Source organism: Triticum urartu, chromosome 3A, assembly GCF_056163025.1.
Source record: "Triticum urartu cultivar PI428250 chromosome 3A, HENAU_Tu73, whole genome shotgun sequence".
Lineage (NCBI taxonomy): Eukaryota > Viridiplantae > Streptophyta > Magnoliopsida > Poales > Poaceae > Triticum > Triticum urartu.
In genome coordinates this window covers 495,027,816-495,048,426 of record NC_141875.1, presented here as the reverse complement: position 1 = coordinate 495,048,426, position 20,611 = coordinate 495,027,816, and the positions used below count along the sequence as shown (strand labels likewise).

Sequence of the window (20,611 nt, the reverse complement as noted above, 5' to 3'; positions counted from 1 at the left end):
CAGGTAGCACTCTCGACGACCCTCCCATAGGATGTAGGTCGCGCTCCCACGAGGCGTCTAAGTCAAAAATATCATTTTGCCGCTTTGTCGAGTGTACGATGACCTTCGGCGTAAGGCCCGCGTACACGGCCTCCCTAATCTCGACCCACGCTACACGCTACTCAGGATACCCCCCCCCCCCCCAGGTTGAAAGTTGATTCTTGAACGTCAACATTGGGGCCGACCGTGGGGAATCCACGCCGGAGAAGTCGCCTTGACCATCGCAACTAGATGCCCCCAAAGCGAGCCCCGAAAGAAGTTGAGACATATAAAGAGAAAGCTTCAATGACAGAGTCGAAGAAAAAGGACACCACGATAGAGGTGGAGCCCGAAGCTCTCGCCCACACCTAGGAGGGGGCGACCGGCGGCCACACCGCTCAACCCCTCAACACAGTGGTTAAGGAGTTTGGCCTCAAAGAGGCCCACAACGCCACCGCCCCGGATGAAGAAGTTTGGCACTCCAAAAGTCTTGTAGGTCACTCTCGGCCACACCAACTTCACCACCAACACCAAGATTGCCCCGGGCACAGGAGCCAAAGGACGCCTCATGATGGAGAGCTCCGCCCCTGCTACACGGGCGGCACAGGACCCTCGCTCCCTCATCCCACTTTGCGATCCCTCTTCAACACTCGGGATGTCAAGATCAACGACATTCAAGCTTTGGTTGACCCGCTCCAAACCGCTGTCGCTGGTCTCAGTCAGGACATTCGCGACCAACTCATGATTCTGGCATATGAATAGCAAGCTTTCACGCACTCTTGTCCATGACTAGTTCTTTGATGATATTTCTTTACGGACTTCTGTTAAGTTCGGTCTACCCCGACCCCTCTTGACATTATCAGCACGCTTTAGCGACGGCTATGCACTGGAGCTTCTGAAATAAATATCAAAAATAAAGATTATCGTCCCAAATACAAGTGTGAGTCAAAGATGGAGCATTCCCCTAGCAAGCTCATGTGCCACTTTATAGGCCTCCGTTTTACAATGTTCAAGAACATTATCGAACCCAGAAAGAAGAACATTACAATCGGCATAAACTGTATCCGCTGACGTAGCCAAGAAGCCTCCATCATTCATGGTTTGCGGACAGTCAGTTTGTATTGTGAAGGAATTTATCCCTATGTTGTGCTAACATGAAAGATTCCTTAGTGCAAAAGCTTCGTGGCATAGCCGCATCAATAACACGAGGAAGATGATGTCTCGAAAAAAAAAACACGAGGAAGATGACGCTGGTGGCGATCCCCTTCCATGACTCCTTCCGGACATCCTTGGGTTTGGGCGCTCCTTTGTCGCACATCTCCTGGGTGGTTCCCTTCCAGGGGTGTTGCAAAGAGGTGGTGTTCCTGCATACGGTGGATGCGGCCAGATCTATGAGTTCCATCTCTAGCCTACCCCAAATTGTTTGGGACAAAAGGCTTTGTTGTTATTGTTGTAATCCCCCTAGCTCTATTTTCGAGTCTTGTGAACAATGAAATTATGTTATCAAATCATTAAAGCTCGTCATGATAGCTTTCTCTAAAAAAAAGCTCTCTGACCGCAGGCTGGAGCCCTGCCCAAGAACCGGCCAAGCCAAGGATACATGCCAGTTGCTACTGAACACTGCTACCACTGCTCCGCACTGAGAGCATGGTCAATGTGCTCATATTCCGGTGCCAAGCTAAGCTAGCATCATTGTAGGAGGGTGGCTAAACCTAAACGATCGTAGGAAAGAATTTTAAACTTGATCTACCCATGTCCAAACGAGAAGCTGTAGGAATCGGAGTGAGCACATTGCTTGAAAACAAACGGAGGACCAAAGCTTCAAGCTGCCCACCATAAAATACACGCCAACGAATGACGCCACAGGTTTGGGGATGGCAAGCCAAAAGTCAGTAGAGCTTGAATACCCAAAGGACTTACTGTTTGTGATGTAAATGGTAATATACATGATGATGGAACAAATATTATGCACAAGCAATGCTTACGAGCTGGAAATACATGGATGGTAATTATCCTTTCTGCCGACGAATACTAAAGCTCCATACAGGGTGCAAACAAGGTCATATCAACATGCTCCTGCAAAAAGATGTTCTAGGCGTGCTTAGAGAAATCCAAGGTGGTCGGTCAAAAGCGTCGCTTCTTTTTGCTGCTCACCTTTAGCCAATGACATGGCTGCCATAATCTTGATTGAATTTCTCATATCTATGTGCATGGAGATGAGCAGACGGCCGTGTATTTCTCAAGGCAAGTTCGATATCTTCTGCCGCTATTGGGCCAACTTCAGGCAACTCTGTAACATTTTAAACCCCAAAAGGCGGTAAATATCACTTGGCTTTTTCAATGGAGTGGTAAGATCAATTTCATTTCATCAACTTGCTGACCATTATTTTTTATTATGTTAAGGGTGGCCATTTGTTCTCGTGCACACACAGTAGAGTTACAGAAAAGGTAGACAATCACTTGTGAAGGATAGAGCACATACCATCCTCTGGCATTTCTTCTTGTCTGCCTTCTAGAACTGCCATTAACCGTCTAAGTGGTTGCATTGCTGCCTCCTTACAGACAAGGCGTATATCAGAGCCGGAATATCCTTCGGTGTTCTCCACAAGAACATCATATGGAATCTCCATTGTATCTGGAGTCGATGGAAGGAACTCTTCAAACATAGCATGCCTAGCTTCTGCCTCTGGTAAGGGCACAAGAATCTGATTGGACAAGTTAAGCGAAAAATAGTTTTCTTCAGGTACAGAAATCAAGTGGTCCTGCAGACAAATACTGGCATTCCAATAAGATCAAACACTCATTTCCAGATATACAGGTTGAATTGCCTAGTGTTTTATTTTAAAAAGGTACTACTACCTCTCAGTGAGAAGCATGGGGATTTTATGGCATATGTAAAACATAAACTGCCTTAAAAAGTTCATTTAAAAGATAAATTCATTGTTGCCAACTGAAACTGGTGGCATCCATAACAGCAGAAACTGGGCTCTCAGAGCTTATATGCACAATTGCACTCAGAATTACTATTTTCAGGAAAGGATACACGTTTTTCCAATCGGCGTAACATTGCTGCGTCTAGTTCCCAAGGTAAATTTGTGGCCGCCAGAACAAAAACAAGCTCATCTGTCTTAGTCAATCCATCCATCTGCAGTGAAATGTTATGAAACAACCAAAAATGATGAGTCAAAACAGCCCATTATTGAAATTCATCACAAAATTAAGGAAATGAAAGATTATTCAACATGTCAACATTACGAAATTTCCATGTTCTGACTGCCTTTCATCAGTCTCATGTATGCAAGCTACGAGAGTCTAAAGGCTTGTTCTCCACTTAATTTTCTTCCATAAAGCAATGTTCACTCTTTTTGCGATTGAGAAACTAATATTAAGTGAGCATTGACGCATTTTATAATAATTCATGCTTTTCAAGTCTCCAGGAAGAATACCTGTATTAATAGTTCAGTCTTCAATCGCCGACTGGCTTCATGTTCACTACGAGCTTCACCACGTTGGCTAATGATAGCATCAATCTCATCAAGGAAAATGGTAGATGGTGCATGATGCCTTGCAAGCTCAAATAAGACTTTTACTAGTTTCTCCGAGTCACCTGTAGCATACTAACTATTAGAATAAGCAAAACTATCGTTGCACAACAATGATGTTACATTGGAGGTTATAGGTTCAATCTAGAGGCAGATAAGACTTCCAACAGGCTAGTAGACAGAAGTATTCAATTGCAAATATCTTTTCTTCCATGTTGACAGATTAAGGTGAAGTTCAAAACGGCATTCCATGTTGATGTCCGAAAGTGAAATTCCACAAAGATCGGTTTGGTGCAAGCAGGGAGCCAGCAGAAAAATATTACTAAGCAAGACCTGCAAATAATGCATGGCGCAAAGAGGGCAAAGTTGGGTAACAGAAGATGGATTGCAAGGGTGCAGACGAGCACCTGTGGTGCAAACAGGGTACCAGTGTTAAAAAATGTACATGGAAGAGCTACAAGTACTGCATGATGCAACAGAAGGGCATCGATGTGTAGCAAAAGGTGTCCAAGGGTGCAATGGCTCAATCTTTACTTAATGGTTTTTTAGTTACATAATGCAAATTTTAGTTGTAAGAATGTTATTTCAAAACATAGACAGTATGGGTCTTCTTTTTCATTTATTAAATCACAAACAAAATACTGTTCAAATGTATCACAAATCATGTGTGGTTCAGAAAATATGGTAATTAGGAGCACTGTAATAATCAAAATTATTCCCACATCCTACATTGCACCGACGCGTCACAAAGCTAATAAGAAAGAGCGCTGCCAAAAACTGGGCAGGCCCACAAGAAGTCCAGGGAGTTTGCGCCTTTCGGGGTTGGCAGCACCAGTTTTTGCAAGCAGAGAAAATTTTGGAACCAAGCAAATGATAGCTATTTTTTGTTCGTACTTGGTAACCGCAATTTGGTATGATTCAGATGGGCAACAAACCAAAGCACCTTAATATCATGGTGCTGTAAAGAACATGTGTTAAACTTTCATGGGTCTTGCAAGGATAAATGCAACGAGTTGTGCCAATCTGCAAATAGTTAGTTTTGATAGAACAGGTTTGGAGTTCCCAAATACAACAGCATGCATCTAATACTAATTTGTAGCAACAATATACAGCATTAAAAAAAGCTCATAGGAACTCATCAAAACGCATACCACATATATTAAATGGTCACACTTAAATGGTATGGCAGTAAAGCATGACCCCAGTAAAAAAATGATAACAGCAATAACAGAAAAGCAATGCAACTGTACATTACAAGAGGGGGGAAACATACCACGCCATTTGCTGACAATTGATGAGGCTGAAATGTTGAAAAAAGTTGTTTTGCACTCGGTAGCCACAGCTTTTGCCAGCATTGTCTGAAATTAAACATACGAGGGCAGTTATAACACAACTGTTGTACTAGATGACGGTCAGCAATTTTAGTTTATGCATAGCATGGCAGTTAATATATGGAATTTCGGTAATAATACAGCTGAAATGAAAAGATACAACAGAGACTGTTCCAAATATCGGTCAGTTAACTGACGAATGCCGATATGGTCAGCTAACTTCTATTCGAACCCCTCCCGATACGAGAACGTGCTATTAGAGCCATTAACTGGTAGGTCCAGTTAATTTGTCTGACAAGCCGATTTATCAGCTGTCAGGCCGAATTATCGGCTGGACCAATTAACTGCTAGTTATTTTTTAGCCCAAAACTGGCATGTTCCCTCCCTACTTATCTATGTGCAGGTTTATGGCCTTCCAGGTCAGCTGCAACATCATCAGAACATCAAGGCAACAATTTTCCTTATTGCTATGTAGCCTAGGATTGCATATTTAGACACTTGGTAAATTGCATGTTGGCTATATATAGCCTAGGATATATAGATATGGCCCTAGTTAACCTCCCAAGAAATGGGTCACTGATAAATTAAGTTAAATGGCCGATTTGCCAATTAATCCCTACTCAGCATCCAAACGATATGGTACCAGTTACCGATATCCTGAACATTACAGACAGAAGCTGGTGTAGAAACAATTGTGAATAATTACAGGCATCTTTATTTATCTCAATCATTCATTGACACAACAGCAATGTTGAGACGGTAGCTGAGCAGATCAACCACAGCTACTATGGGTATTTAGTTTAGGTGCAAAATAGTTCAACTCTGTAATATCTTTGCTGAGCAAATAATTGAATAAATCCCAATATGGCATATAAAATGATAATTGAAGGTATGTTTATGCAAAACAATTGTTTTTAATCATATTGTTTAAGATATTTAGAGAAACTATTCCACAACTTAACCCCGTGAGGAAGTGCTAACAATATTGTTAACATGGGGGCATAGCTTCACCAGAAAAACAGGAAAAAATGTAAAAGAAAATAAGCTAAGGTTTTCATAAGTGCAAACCTTTCCTGTTCCTGGTGGACCAAATAGCAATATACCTTTCCAGGGTGATAACAGACCTGTGAAGTACCTAAAATCTGACTCTGATTAGGAAACAAAGGAGAAAATATTCCACAGAACCACTAGCAAAACATTGCCTAATTGATACAAATTCAGCATCTATCATAATTCAAAACCACTAAGTTTCTTAACCATTTAGGTACAAAAAAAAGGCAGTGTCCTTCACTGACAAATTAATTATTTTCCCAAGCAACCAGGTACTCAGATGACAATCAGTTCAACAAAGATGAACAAAGGTTCTAAATTAGCACATGCGTTATTATTTTTCAGTTATCTCAGATTGGCTATAAAGACATTGGCCTTAAAGCACGTTGGAAGTTTCTAGTAGGTATTTGGAAGGCTTAAAGTAAACAGTATTTGAAATGGCATCGTGAACATGTTAACATTAAGTTGAACTTAATTGACATGCCAACATGTCAAGTTTGAATCATAAATTTGATTCAACAAACTTAATTTGATTCAACAAACTGTTTGAGACATGCATGTCATAGGTATATACTCTATACAACTGTGTAGCACATTTTAAGCGACAAAGTAGGAAAAAGAAGTGTCCAACTTGTGTATATCATTTCAGGGAGCAAACAAACCCACTTGGGATACTTTATAGGCATGACAACTGCCTCCTTAAGAAGTCGCTTCGCAGTTTCCAAACCTTTAATGCTTTCCCATTTGACATCTGGACTCCCACGAATGATATCCCTGTAGGAATTAGCACATTTCACCAAGAAGTTATGGTGTCAAGGTCTGAAATACACGATAATGCCAAGATGGTACAAACATAAGATAGCTAAATGTTTGGTTAGACTGTCACCTCAACAATGTCTCGGCTAAGTTGCGTGTTTCTGCAGATTCAAAAGAAGGAAGCAGGGATTTCTGCCTGCAAAAAGTCGCACATCTGGTTATCACAGTTCACAAGATAAATGTTTGCATGACAAGTGAAAGAGAGGCATGCGCTCTGGCGGTTTTATTCATGGACCGAACAGTATAGCAAAATACTTTAAAATTAACAGTTGAGTCCAGAAATTAACAGGTAGAAACTTCTATTCACAGGTCGCTAACTTCCACTGACCTTCAGCCATTTCATATAATTTTTATCCATTAAAAGCATAACTATAAACAAAAAAAAATGTATCCACCATTTCATGAGTTGTTGTTTAGTAGCAAGCATATAATTACTTACGGCACAAGCTACACAAATAATAATCTAACACCAGTTGGCATGCCTGGATTTGAGCAAGACAGACACAGCTGGGCAGTTGGATGAAGAAGCCATTCCTATATTTGGTCAACTCAATTGAAGTGCGTGATTTGCCACCTATATGAGCTAAGATCGAATCAGAAGTGAAGCGGATGGCAAAGCTTGGTACAGCCTCGATTAAATTGTACCATACGGAGAGATTACTAATGTTAGAACATCCCAGAATTAGCTTATCTCTGCACTTTACAGATTAGCTAAATTTAGATTAAACAAACGTTGGCAAGTAAACTAGCTGAAGTACATGCAACGAGTCTTACGGTGGCCCGGCATCCATTGCCCCATAGCGCAACTCGACATTTCTATCCTGCAACAGAGAATCAGAGAGAAACTGTATAAGTCACCAAAGTAGTAGTAACATGGAAGCATTCTGCGAGAAGACCGAACTGAATTACCATCCGCTGGAACTGCTCGAAGACGGACAGGTCGACGCCGCCGTTGGCGTGGCCGTGAGCGGTGTCGGCGGAGCCCGATCCGGGCGGCGCGTCGTCGTCGTCGTCGCCGTCGCCCTTGGGCTGGCGGCAGATGCCGAGGCCCGCGTCGTAGTAGCGCTCGAAGTCCTGCGCGGAGGCCACGCCATAGCGAATTGGGAACGACGAGATCTCAGCACGGGAGAGCATGAAAGGGGAGGGAGGAGAAATAGCATAGGCCAGCGAGTCACCTGGAAGGACCAGCGGGTGACGGAGGGCTCGTCGCCGGCATCCATGGCGTCCGGCGGGCCGGGTCGCCGAGGCGGCGGTGCGCGGCCGGTCCCCCACGCACGGACGACGCGGCAGCTCCCGAAGTAGCTGAGGCGATGCGTTAGCGTTGGCGTTGGCGTTGTGTTGAATAAACAAACAGGAGCACGGAAACACTGGAGCGGGCAGGCGAGCGAACCTGCGCTCCTGGTTTTTCACCCCAACCGTCGGGCAGACGCTCCAGGGAGGAGAGGAGACTTATGACGGGTTTTACCGGCGTCCCGCGGCTTGACTGACGGTGGGTGCCCCCAGGGTTTTGCTTCCCCCGTGAGTGCCATGCCGGTCAGGTCTCCGTCGTATAGTACACACATCTGTACTAGACTGTAGCATATACTGTGACTTTCTATCTGCCGTAATTTATTTGGCGAACGTTGGCTTGGAAGAGGGTGGCAAAGCCAACGTTTTTTTATGGCAAGTTTACGTGGTGAAAGATGGGAAATCCTTCCTTTATCGCAGAAATCATTTTCTTCTTTTTCATTCAGAAGTTGCCATGCGTTTCTGAAGGAATTGTCACCCTCCCATAACGTAAATTACCAGCCAAAACGTTCACTATTGTCACCCCTTTCGCAAGATAAGAGGGTCCTTTATTTAACCTGCACGGTACACTGCATGCTAGTCCTGTGTGCTGATGTGTGTCGCCCTGCGTGAGACGGCGTAGTGCTGCTGTCTAGCCGTAAATATAGGCCGTATTCCGTGGAAACTGACAGCAAATGAAGCCGTCTGTGACAGGGCAGTACGTCGCGCGCACATCAGCCTTCTCGTGGGTGGAAACATTTCTTCCGTCGACGGACAAGCAGGTTTTGTTGCAACCTGTCGGCTGTCGCCGTAGCACGAGCTGTGGCTTTCTGTTTCTGGTGTGCGCTGCCGGGCAACGCGCTGCCACACTCGAGCAGCAGGGCTCGGTTGTTGTATTGGCTCCTGTACTGGCAGTAAACAAGATTGGTCCGGCTAAACCATCCGATATTTGGCTGTGTTTGAGCCGTCGAGGCAAGCAATTCAACGCGTCACTGCTAGCTAAAAAAAACAGGGCAGGGACTGAGAAAATATTTGGGCGTATCAGATGCAACCTTGAGTATTCAAACTCCCAAACTACAAGAGCAAGAACAAATTAACAAGCCAGCTTCAATTTCAACAATGTGGACACTTGTTAGCTTCTCCTACACAAGGGTAATGTGGTGGAGGAGCATAGAAAGTTCTATCAGATACAGATCAGTCAGAAGGTGCCCCAGGGCGAAGGGAACCAACCAACGCGGGTGTACAACCAACCAAATAGCTCGAGCACTAGTCATTCAGATACTCCCTTCCAGCGCAAACATCTCCAGTTTGTTCTTACCAACAAAATGGCACTTGATTGCTGGCTAAAGTATGATGGGTTATTACATCAAGAGCGGCATGGGGTTGTCATGCACCACTGGCATACAGACGAGTCCACTCCTTCGCTGCAAACGCCAGAACAGAACTTAGTTAAGATATTATGGCCCAAGGGCAAATGGGACAACATTTTCACACTTGTTACCTGTTTCAACAGCTTCTGCCTCATTGGACTTCCAGTGCTTAGCAATGTTTTCGGAGAGAGGGTCATCTGGATTTGGTGCACTTAGGAGTGCCTGGATACTGAAACCAGAAAAATGTCACAGGGCAGCAATGTGCAGCATTAAATATAGAAATAACAGCAATTCTCGAGAATCAGATACTGTGCCGGAAACTGAGACAGGGTGATTTATTTAATGCTACAAACAGGTTATTCGGTAAATTAAGCTCAAGATAAGTACTTTTTTTTGGAGAAACATAGCAAAGGAAACAGCTCAGAAAAAGAGGTTATGAAATGCTAGCTTACAGAGACCCAGAATGAGAGAGAGAGAGAGGACCTCAAAAGAACTGTTCGAATCTGAAGAGCCGGACTCCATTTATCCTTGAGAATGTCAAGGCATATCCTACCAAGCTACAAAGGTAAATCCGTTAAGGAATAACCATTTCTGGAGAAAGTAACATAACACTGAAAACATGCCTGCTTACCTTGTCAATGTTGGGATGGTATATTTTGGTCAGAAACCTAACCTGCGCTACCAACAAGCAAAGTATAAATGTTCGCCAAGATTATAAGCATTAGAAATGCTATGTAGCAGCGCGCAGTTTTATAGAGACCAAAGGAAGGGCGAGACTGTACTCCAGTAGCAATTGCTTGACTTAAGTGCTACTTATTCATCCTTCTATAAAAAATCACATAGTAAAGTCAAGGAAATACAAAATCAGAATAGGCAACCTATAGAACCACGACAACTATACTAGACTAATATATAGAAATAATCTTTGACATAAACCTTCAAAAAGAATCTGAGTGCAAGTGAAAATTTCTCTGAGCTTTCTGCTAACCCAATTAGCTGTCCTGACGGGTTAATCATTAGGCATTTAGGCTGTACATGTTCCACACTCCATCATTTCTATGTCCAATCAAGCAGCTAAAGTTGTCTAGACAGGGAAATGAGAGCGATACAATAATATACTACCACAACAGGACATATGAAAGCATAGTGAATGTCAACAGTAACACAACAAATGTGCACAAACAATTAGGCATGAGGCTTCAAACAACTTGCACGCAAATCAAGCTATCAAACACTTTTTTGATTATCCAAAGCTGGAAACCCCACCGAAGTAATCTAAATGCGGTTGACCAGCCCTTGAACATAAGTACTTAACTTCGCAAAAGAAAGTCGAAAGCATATTAGCCAAAGAAGAAATCAGCCATATTAGCCAAAGAGGAAGTCACACTCTACAATTCTGAATACAACATAATTATGTAAAGAAGTGTTGTGTAGATAACATTAACCAAATCTCATCTACAGATTATTACCTTTGGGGCAGCCATCGGATATTCCTCGGGTAAAAAGAGTTCCAGCTTAAAAACTCCCCCTGCCCAATAGATAAGTAAAGGGGAACAATGTAAGAAAGCCGGTCAGCCATAAAATATAATGCTAACACTTCAACATAAAACATTCCTTTCATAACAGATATATCATGCAGAAGATAAGCTATTAAGGTAATCCATATAAACAAACACAACCAAGATTGGTAATTAGAATATTCAACTATAGTTCACTTCCATAATTGGAAACAAGTTCATTAGGCTAAATTAGTGATTCTCCATAATTAAAAGATGAGAGACGTCTTTTCCTATGGCATGCCGGTGGCTCGAATAACACCAAAGGGCTTAAGCAAGCAAATATGTTAACAGTTTAACACTATGCATAATATGTGGCATCCATATCAATACAATGTTAACCATGGAAATAAGTGTGCCATTACAAATAAGCTTGGAGCAAGTAGCAAAAATCTATCCATTACTGATGTACATACTAAAGAGAGAACGTAAAACCCATCAAACATGATAACTGCCATGAAGAGGAATAAACTAAAACTTACACGGCCACATCACCAGACTGATCAAACAGCACAACCTACACCATCCATAATTCCAACACAGCCATTTTAGAACCATTTCTAACAAACGGTTTTGAACAGAGTCATCTCGATTCGCTAATTGCTACTCCCTCCGATTCACAAATATAAGATGTTTTGGATATTTCAATGTAGAGTACACACGGACTGAAGTGAGTGAACAAACACACTAAAAGGTGTCTATACACATCCGATTCAGAGAAAAAGTTAGAACATCTTATATTTGTGAACGGGCGTAGTACCTTCCAAGCCCCACAGTTATCACATCATATCACAAACAACATCACTATCGTGTATTAAAAGGAAGAACAAAACCTTCGTAGGGCGACTGCGCCGGACCAAGGATCATGACGTTGAAGTAGCGCATGTTCTCCTCCGAGGGCGAAGCGCTGATCCCCGGTGCTGCACAAACAAAACCATTCAAAGAGCGGAAATCGCACCCAGAAATGAAACACCTCGCCATTATCCACCCGAAACTGCAGATTGACAAGCACCCGCACCTGGCTCGCTGAGGAGTCTCTGCGTCTCCTGCGGTAGATCCAACCACGCGGAAACCCCAAAAAGTTAGACACGGGAAAAGAAAAGACGAGTCGGATCGGAGGAGTGGAGAGATCTGTGCTTGGATGATCAGATCGGAAGCTCACCTTGATGATTCGTCGCGGAAGGTTGCTGTTGGCCATCGGATCGAGCCGGGGCGGGAGCTTGCTCCTCTCCGATGAGTGCGGCGCCGGTGTGTCGTGCGGAGGAGGCGTCAGTGGGGATGGGGGAACACGGGGGAGGCGGTGCGGGTGGATGCTCGCTATTATACGCACGGACGCGGCTTTGCTAATGTGGAGCTTACACGTCCGTTTGCTTTTTTTTTTCGTTGCTTTATTCCATTCCACGGTGCTCAAGTTTTATCCCGGTGAGTCAGACCTGGCCAACGGGCCGGCCCGGCCGACCCACCCGTAAAAGGGCCTGGCACGAATGTGCCTTGTCTTATGGCCCAGGCACCACACATGAACTAAACGGGCTGCCTCGGTATTTTGCCATTTATATATTTTGCCATTTTTTGACCTTTTGGGATGTTTAAAAAGAAAAAGAAAAGGAAAAAGAAAATTGTCATGCCGGCACGTGGGTCTCACCTCGCGGGTCAAGGAACCGCCTGCTTAGCCGCATGTCGGGCCAGGCACGACATGGGTCAAGAACGCGTGCTCCCTTCCTGACCCGAAGCATAGGCTCGTTGCCCGGTGCTCGGCGTCGGTCAGGCGGCTCCAGGCTTGACCAGTGCTAAACGTCGGTATTTTAAATTATATATGCGGACTACTGTTGCATTTAAACATTCAAACTATTTTAAACTATATATGTGGCTATTTAAACGTGCGGACCTAAAAAAATTTAGGTCAAATATATGCGAGTATCGTTGGACGGCCAGTTTCCATATCCGTATCCATGGACTGATCTCTCTCTCTCTCTCTGAACGGATGCGGGAGCAAATTTATGATCAGCATTAGAGGTACCCTTACGGCCAAAACCCGTAATCGTCAGAAAAGAGTATGATGGAAACAAAAGATGTCGAACGGTTGATGATTCTTTGCCAACTTGAACGAAGACTTGGCCTTTGTCTTTTTTTCAGGGAAAACGAAGACATGGCCTTAATCATACGTACCCCCCTCACTCCCGCTCGTGGATTTACCTGACGTCCAGCATGAGTCAGTTGATCGAGTCGAACGGGCGGGACCGTTTCTTCTCCTTCAGCGAGGAGTCAGGCCAAAACGGCAAAACCAGAAAATGAGATAGTAGCGTCGCTGAGCTATCCAATGAAATTTAGAAGATCCAGTCAGTACATGGTGAGTGTAATACTGAATGACACGTTCTTCTCATAGTGAATAAACTAAATCTAATCAACGCACATGTTCTACTGCTACGTTACACTGTGTACACGTACTGGGGGTTTATTTATCGCGGGCCGGCAGCATATTTATAAGTGAGTGTAATACTGAAAGACAAGCTCTCACTTATCATTTAAATGGTTTGATGATGTCGGCCAGGGTAAACTTTTCTACTCCTTGGAGAGTACTAGTACTATTATTAAGTACTACTAGCAAGCAACATAGCCTTCGCGAGTTGACTTATAAGAGCATCTCCAACGAAAGCTCGTAAATTTTCTTCCGTATCCGTCCATAGATAGGGGGGCCAGTCAAGGACATGGATGCGGGAGGATGGCATCCAACCATAACCGCATATATTTCACTCTTTTTCAATAGACCAGATGAAATTCATGCAAGGCTGAATTTCATATAAACATGACGGATTTCATATAATCTAAATGAAAACCGTTACATTTTAAACATATTTTCAACTAAAAATGAAACCAGACTAGTCTACGGCCGGCGAGGCGGGTCTCCAACGTCGTCCCCATGACAAGCAGCGGTGAGCTCCGGAGGTATATGCTTTAGTGCAAAGGATAGTTTGCTTCCCCACCGCTCATCGAAGTGGAATCGCCGCCTCATGCTTCAGCCGGAGGGGAAGGGTCCCTACGCTGCACGGACCAAAGTTGGTTCTTGGGTAAGGGGATGACGGTGGCTGACGGGAGGGCAAGACACTGGCGGTGCCTCGGCGGTGGCCTTCATGGGACCCATGAAGGAAATATGCCCTAGAGGCAATAATAAAGTTATTATTTATTTCCTTATAATCATGATAAATGTTTATTATTCATGCTAGAATTGTATTAACCGGAAACATAATACATGTGTGAATACATAGACAAACAAAGTGTCACTAGTATGCCTCTACTTGACTAGCTCGTTAATCAAAGATGGTTATGTTTCCTAACCATAAACAATGAGTTGTTATTTGATTAACGGGATCACATCATTAAGTGAATGATCTGATTGACATGACCCATTCCATTAGCTTAGCACCCGATCGTTTAGTGTGTTGCTATTGCTTTCTTCATGACTTATACATGTTCCTATAACCATGAGATTATGCAACTCCCGTTTACCGGAGGAACACTTTGGGTACTATCAAACGTCACAACGTAACTGGGTGATTATAAAGGAGTACTGCAGGTGTCTTCAAAGGTACATGTTGGGTTGGCGTATTTCGAGATTAGGTTTTGTCACTCCGATTATCGGAGAGGTATCTCTGGGCCCTCTCGGTAATGCACATCACTTAAGCCTTGCAAACATTGCAACTAAATGAGTTAGTTGCGGATGATGTATTACAGAACGAGTAAAGAGACTTGCCGGCAACGAGATTGAACTAGGTATGGGATACCGACGATCGAATCTCGGGCAAGTAACATACCAATGACAAAGGGAACGACGTATGTTGTTATGCGGTCTGACCGATAAAGATCTTCGTAGAATATGTAGGAGCCAATATGGGCATCCAGGTCCCGCTATTGGTTATTGACCGGAGACGTGTCTCGGTCATGTCTACATTGTTCTCGAACCCGTAGGGTCCGCACGCTTAAGGTTACGATGACAGTTATATTATGAGTTTATGCATTTTGATGTACCGAAGGTTGTTCGGAGTCTCGGATGTGATCACGGACATAACGAGGAGTCTCGAAATGGTCGAGACGTAAATATTGATATATTGGAAGCCTATATTTGGACATCGGAATCGTTCCGGGTGAAATCGGCATTTTTCAGAGTACCGGTGGGTTACCGGACCCCCCCCCCGGGGGGTTTATTGGGCCTACATGGGCCTTGAGGAAGAAGAGAGAAGGAGGCAAGAGGTGGCCGCACGTCCCTCCCCTTCCTAGTCCGAATAGGACAAGGGAAGGGGGGCGCCCCCCCCCTTCCTTCCTCTCTTCCACCTCTTTCCCCTCTCTCCTTGTCCAACTAGGAGTCCTACTCCCGATGGGAGTAGGACTCCCCCTTGGCGCGCCCACCTTGGCCGGCCGCCCCCTCTCCCTGGCTCCTTTATATACTGAGGCAAGGGGCACCCCAGAGACACACAAGTTGATCCACGTGATCTATTCCTTAGCCGTGTGCGGCGCCCCCAGCCACCATAGTCTTCGATAATATTGTAGCGGAGTTTAGGCGAAGCCCTGCTGCAGTAGTACATCAAGATCGTCACCACGCCGTCGTGCTGACGGAACTCTTCTCCGACACTTTGCTGGATCGGAGTCCGGGGATCGTCATCGAGCTGAACGTGTGCTCGAACTCGGAGGTGCCGTAGTTTCGGTGCTTGATCGGTCGGATCGTGAAGACGTACGACTACATCAACCAAACGCTTCCGTGTCGATCTACTAGGTATGTAGATCACACTCCCCCCTCGTTGCTATGCATCACATGATCTTGCGTGTGCGTAGGAATTTTTTTGAAATTACTACGAAACCCAACAACCCAAGCGGCGGCCGTCATCGTGTTCTACTTCTCCTCGATGATGGTGACGAACAAAGACGCGTTGGCCACCAACTCGTCAACCTCCGCGCACCCGGCTTCTGTCTCCGCCTGCATGGTGCGGTCGCGGGCGCGGGACGACGTGACGTCGTCGACGGCAGCGTTGATGCCCGTGCCGTCGTGCTCCTCGTCGTGCCCGCGTGGAGCAACTCGCCACTCCTCGTCGAGCTGGCCTGGAGTGACGAGTTGTTGAACCACGCGCCGGCTTGGGGCGGCAACTGGTTCATCGGGCTAGGCGAGGAAGGTGCAGTAGCAAGCTTCCTCGCTCGTATCCGGTCGGCTCGGCGGGTCACTCATCTGGCTTTTATGCTGGAGAACTACTCTTCCGGCTCGTCGGGTCCTATCGAAAGATTGGAGAAAATTATGGAAGGAGGAGATGGGGAGCGACGGAATGGTGCGATTCTTGCCTGGTGTCAGACCTGGTTTATATATAGGGCAGATGTGAGGAGCCTGCCCGGCGTTGCGTTTACTGTCGGCCCAATCATGAACGGACGTATGGCCGAAGTAGGTTTCTCGGCTTCCATGCAGGGTTAATGGAGGCGTTTGAATGTTTGCGAAGGGATGTGTTCAGTCGGACGTAAAGCAGGCGACGCCCTCGGCCGGTCGGCGCTTTAATGGCGGAGGCAGTTAGAGAGTCGCGTCCGCCCTGAGCCGTCTTCAATGTTGAGCAGCGCACTCTACAGCGACATGAATGTGGGTGCTGGACCGAAATGCGCGCCGGCGAGGGAGGAGGGGTTTGAATGGGCTAGGCGGTCAGAATCAGGCACATCGGTCTGGACTCCCTCAAACATTCCCTATGTTTGTCTCCAGTTTACGAAAGAAAACGCGTCAGATCCGAGGCGCGGCCTGATACAAGGCCGTATTGAATGCCTTCCGTGATCCAAAGACGGTTGCGGGAGATTTAAAGGCCAGCGTTGGAGATGCCATAACAACTTAAAACAATGCATTATCTTATGCAGGCACATTTGGCAAAAAGCCCTTGTGTACAACACAAAAGTGGCGTACCAACAAAAAGCTCTTCCATCGTTATCAGTTTTTTCTATGACTGAGGATTATCAGACCACTGTGCCGCAATAGTAGCAACGAGCAAGGCGTCCAAATTACGTACACACAGCAGTAGTAGTACACGTTTGCGTAGAAGATACTACCGGTGACGGCTTTCCGCGTGTGTCTGTACCGATGCTCAAAAAGATGATCGGGCAAACGAGCCCGGCGGAAAAATCAAGCTCGACCGAGCCTAATCAGTCAGACGGACCGGACGCGTCACCTCAACCTTTTTATCCGTTGGATTTCGTTCGATCTTTGTACAATACGATGGACCCGCCCATGTATATCGGCAGACAGCGACATCGCTGGCTGTTTCTTCGTTCGCTGAACTTTGCTCATGCCTAACCTTGCACCGTACTAGTAGAAGATCCCGACGTGCGTCTTGTCACGGACTTTTTGCCATTCTGATTAGCGATAGGAGTTGCGGGGGAGGTTTTTCTTAGCGGTAAACCAAACCTTTTATTAACTCGGAGTGCGGTTTACAGGGATGACAAAAGGGCGTGGCTATACCTGGCCATCCCTCGGGCCGGGCCAACCAAAGGCCGACGCAAAAACCCAGGCCCGAGTCTGGCCCGGCCTGGCTGACGGGCCTAAAAATCGGGCTCGAGCTCGGCCCATCACGCTAAAAGCCCCTCAGGCCATGGGTCGGGCCTATTTCTTAAACAGCAAAAATGACGGGCCCGGGCCCAACCCAGCCCATCCTTCGGGCTCAAAACCTAGGCCCAAGCCCGGCCCGTGGACAAGGTCAGGCCGACCGGGCCGGGCTGTCCATGGCCAAGACTAGGCATGGCCATATAATTCTGTCCTCGTGAGGCTCGGGGGCAGATGCCCCATCTCCGGGAGCAGCACACGTCGGGTGCCTTCCTGCGGCGGATGACTCGATCAGTGACCGATCAAAAAATCCTGGGACGCTTGAAATCAACCTCAATCTTTCGGGCTGACCGACACTTCTAATATTGTTAAATCGGATCTGGCCCATACTGATCCATTCCGACCCCACATATATTAAACTCTATCCAGTTGCCGGATCAGATCCTGGCCACTCCACTCTACTCCACTCTCCTTCGCCCTTCTTCGGCATGCTGGGCAACGGATCTTAATCCTCTGCCAACCGATGTGTGAACTGGGATAGCCGTCCACATTGTGCTCTGTCGCGCCCATGAGGTGAATGCCCGACAACGCTCGGACTCAATCCACCGCGAATCCATTGCATCCGCGCGCGTGGATCCAGCGCGAGGCAGGTCGTTGATACCTTGCTGAGGCGGTGCGCTTTGTCTTGTGTCCGAATGTCATGGTGGACGTGCAACCCCTTCATTGACGCGCTGACGACGTGGTCATCCGTAACTCGTCCGCTGAGTGTATGATGCGGTGTGCTCTCCGTGCGAGGCAGAGGGCGCGGGAAGCCGCGGCAACCCTCGCGGATGACATCGACGAGGCGGAGTCGCACACTCCGGCGCCGAGACGGCTAGCCAGTGGCCGTGGCCTGCAACCCCGGGCGCCATAGCCACATCATGGTGGACGTGACCTACGACCACAATGGATTGTCATCGACCTCACATCCATCGGTGACGTGCAAGCGACGGGCTCCGATGAGGAAGAGTAGGGAGACAACATCACCTCGAGCCTCATTAGCCGGTGCGTGTCACATGTCCTACTCTACCTCGCCAGCAACCGGACCAACACTTTCGAGAGGCGCAGCTGGCCGCCGCACATGGGCACGACGAAGACAGACGAGCTCCGCTGAAATTAGGTTTTACGTGGCATGTAATTGTATGAATTTGAGGTTTCATAGTTGACATGTTCAACTATGAAAATTATTATTTGAGATATGATCGGGCACCGTCCGTAGACGTGCTGCAGACATACAGGAGGCGTATTTGTCATGTCCGGTTGTAGATGCTATTGCCCAAACAAATCCCCCACCTTTGCTTTTGCTTTTGCTTTGCAGAGGACGAAACGTCAGGCGCAAAACAAAAAGAGAATCTGGGTCAACGTCTCCCTCCCCTGTTGCGTAGGGGATCAACCAAGACACATTTTTTTGCTTCATCAGTTGAGTCCGTTCCACTCATGAGCGGATCACCACAAGAAGTTTGAAAAGTCAAACGACAAGAAGAATATATATGCTAGAGAAAAAGAGATCGCTAGAAGTCAACACGATCGGAATGCGATAAAGCGTGGAAAGTTGCACTCATTGGTACTTTGAACAGTCTCAGGCTCCCGGCCAAATCCTGGGCGTCACTCACATGATGCCGCACTTCCACATGGATTTTTCTAGTGACCATGCATCGCCCATGACTCCATTCATATCCTCCCGTCCAAGATTTATCAAACTGTTTTCTACTACTGGAGTATAGTATTTATTACTCTGATATAAAAAAGTAATATTTATACTACTACTACATAAATAGATAAATAAAATTATAAGGGTAGAAAATATCCACAGAGAGAGAGAGGGGGAGAGGGCCATGCATGGGGCCGGCCATCACCCATGTCACACAAAGAAGTCAGGTTTATTAAGCAAAGGAGGAGTAAAAGCAAGGGGGATGGGATGGGGGGATGACCACCGCCGCCTCCTCCTCTATATAGGGGAGCACTTTCCCACCCACCTCCATCTCCCCTGCCTCCTCCCTCCATGGCGAACCTCCCCACCCACGCCACCAACGCCGACGCCTCCGCCTTCAAGCTCTTCGGCCAGGTCATCCAGCCCGACGCCCACCGCGCCGCCTCCGCCTCCGCCCCCGCCCCCGCCTCCACCCCCATCTCCGCGGGACAGAGCGCCGCGGCCCCGCCGCCGCCTCCTCCTCCTCCTCCTCCCCCGTCGACGACGCAGCAGGCCGCGGTCGGGGGCGAGCCGTTGCCATGCCCGCGGTGCGGGAGCAGGGAGACCAAGTTCTGCTACTTCAACAACTACAACGTGCGGCAGCCGCGCCACCTCTGCCGCGCCTGCCGCCGCTACTGGACGGCCGGCGGCGCGCTCCGCCGCGTCGCCACCGCGTCCCCGGGCCGCCGCAGGCCCCGGCCCAGCGCCCGATCGGCCGCCGCCGCGGCCTCGGCCACCGCCTCCGCCTCCGAGGAAGGGGCGGCAGCGGAGAGCGTTGACTCGCGGTCGTAGGCGCGTGCCCGCGGCGTGGTGGAGCAAGAGCAAATGCTCCGTCCCTCCTCCGCAGCTTCCGGGCCGACGCGTCGGAGGCACCGCGACCATCACCCGTCCACCTTTTGGCTCTTTTGTTTTTTGGGGGGATTTATTATTATTACTATTATTATTGATCGATGTAGGTTCCATTTCGATACCATTTTAGGATTCTTTTCGGTGGCCGCAAGGATACGGCCACGGCCAGCAATACGAATGGAAGAGAGGAAAAGGAAACAAAAAATACTCGTACTTAGTTGAAATGAATGTACTTCCTTCCTTGTGAGCCGTGGCAATGATGATGATGATGATCTTCTCTCTTCCTCCCTTTTGCCGCCCCACGTTTCTCCTCTGCAGCATTCAGTTATTAGATGCAGTGCAGCGCAGCGCAGGGAGGGACCATTCAATTTCAATGGATCACGTGGAACCGGTGACACACACACACACACTCGCTATTGAGTTGAGTTGCTGTAGATGCGCAGCTTAAGTGGAATGCATACGTGGTTGGTGGGGCGATCTTGTAAATAAAGTACCACTTGAAGAATGCCAATGGCATCAACGCAGGGGGCC

At 46.9% G+C, this 20,611-nt stretch overlaps 3 protein-coding genes across 5 annotated transcripts; 1 reads left to right on the top strand and 2 right to left on the bottom strand.

Annotated features, from left to right (window-relative positions):
• Positions 1-959: 959 nt before the first annotated feature.
• On the bottom strand, positions 960-8,184 carry LOC125544595 (uncharacterized). Of its 3 annotated transcripts, XR_015619177.1 has the most exons (13): positions 7,933-8,184; positions 7,667-7,831; positions 7,532-7,578; positions 6,828-6,893; positions 6,608-6,715; positions 5,960-6,026; positions 4,834-4,918; positions 3,465-3,625; positions 3,062-3,163; positions 2,501-2,723; positions 2,173-2,308; positions 2,004-2,094; positions 960-1,382 (listed from the first exon to the last, which is right to left on the bottom strand). XR_015619177.1 is itself a non-coding variant. In XM_048708331.1 (12 exons), exons 1-11 carry the CDS (start codon positions 7,975-7,977, stop codon positions 2,175-2,177), a joined length of 1,203 nt encoding a protein of 400 aa, XP_048564288.1. In that variant the 5' UTR covers positions 7,978-8,184; the 3' UTR covers positions 1,912-2,094; positions 2,173-2,174. The 3 variants fall into 3 exon arrangements, 2 of the variants coding, with proteins under 2 accessions (XP_048564288.1, XP_087403575.1); XM_048708331.1 differs by lacking the exon at positions 960-1,382 and having other exon boundaries at positions 1,912-2,094; XM_087547449.1 differs by lacking the exons at positions 960-1,382; positions 7,532-7,578; positions 7,667-7,831; positions 7,933-8,184 and adding an exon at positions 7,240-7,304 and having other exon boundaries at positions 1,912-2,094.
• Positions 8,185-9,108: 924 nt separating this feature from the next.
• LOC125544591 (ubiquitin-conjugating enzyme E2 36) lies at positions 9,109-12,340 on the bottom strand. The gene is made up of 8 exons (XM_087547450.1): positions 12,112-12,340; positions 11,968-11,995; positions 11,783-11,869; positions 10,863-10,921; positions 10,025-10,066; positions 9,877-9,950; positions 9,525-9,622; positions 9,109-9,447 (listed from the first exon to the last, which is right to left on the bottom strand). Exons 1-8 carry the CDS (start codon positions 12,145-12,147, stop codon positions 9,410-9,412), a joined length of 462 nt encoding a protein of 153 aa, XP_087403576.1. The 5' UTR covers positions 12,148-12,340; the 3' UTR covers positions 9,109-9,409.
• Positions 12,341-19,433: 7,093 nt separating this feature from the next.
• Positions 19,434-20,368, top strand: LOC125544594 (uncharacterized). The gene has a single exon (XM_048708330.2). It carries the CDS (start codon positions 19,544-19,546, stop codon positions 20,021-20,023), a length of 480 nt encoding a protein of 159 aa, XP_048564287.1. The 5' UTR covers positions 19,434-19,543; the 3' UTR covers positions 20,024-20,368.
• Positions 20,369-20,611: the final 243 nt, after the last annotated feature.

Bases quoted from the DNA above. Each gene is read 5' to 3' on its own strand.
- LOC125544595 (XM_048708331.1), bottom strand. From the start codon at position 7,977: ATGGATGCCGGCGACGAGCCCTCCGTCACCCGCTGGTCCTTCCAG. The intron at 7,579-7,666 runs GTAATTCAGTTC...TCTCTGTTGCAG, and splicing joins TCGAGCAGTTCCAGCGGATG to GATAGAAATGTCGAGTTGCG. The intron at 6,027-6,607 runs GTGGGTTTGTTT...GTCAGATTTTAG, and splicing joins ATGCCTATAAAGTATCCCAA to GTACTTCACAGGTCTGTTAT.
- LOC125544591 (XM_087547450.1), bottom strand. From the start codon at position 12,147: ATGGCCAACAGCAACCTTCCGCGACGAATCATCAAG. The intron at 11,996-12,111 runs GTGAGCTTCCGA...GATCTACCGCAG, and splicing joins TTCCGCGACGAATCATCAAG to GAGACGCAGAGACTCCTCAG. The intron at 9,951-10,024 runs GTAAGCAGGCAT...TTACCTTTGTAG, and splicing joins ACCATCCCAACATTGACAAG to CTTGGTAGGATATGCCTTGA.
- LOC125544594 (XM_048708330.2), top strand. From the start codon at position 19,544: ATGGCGAACCTCCCCACCCACGCCACCAACGCCGACGCCTCCGCCTTC.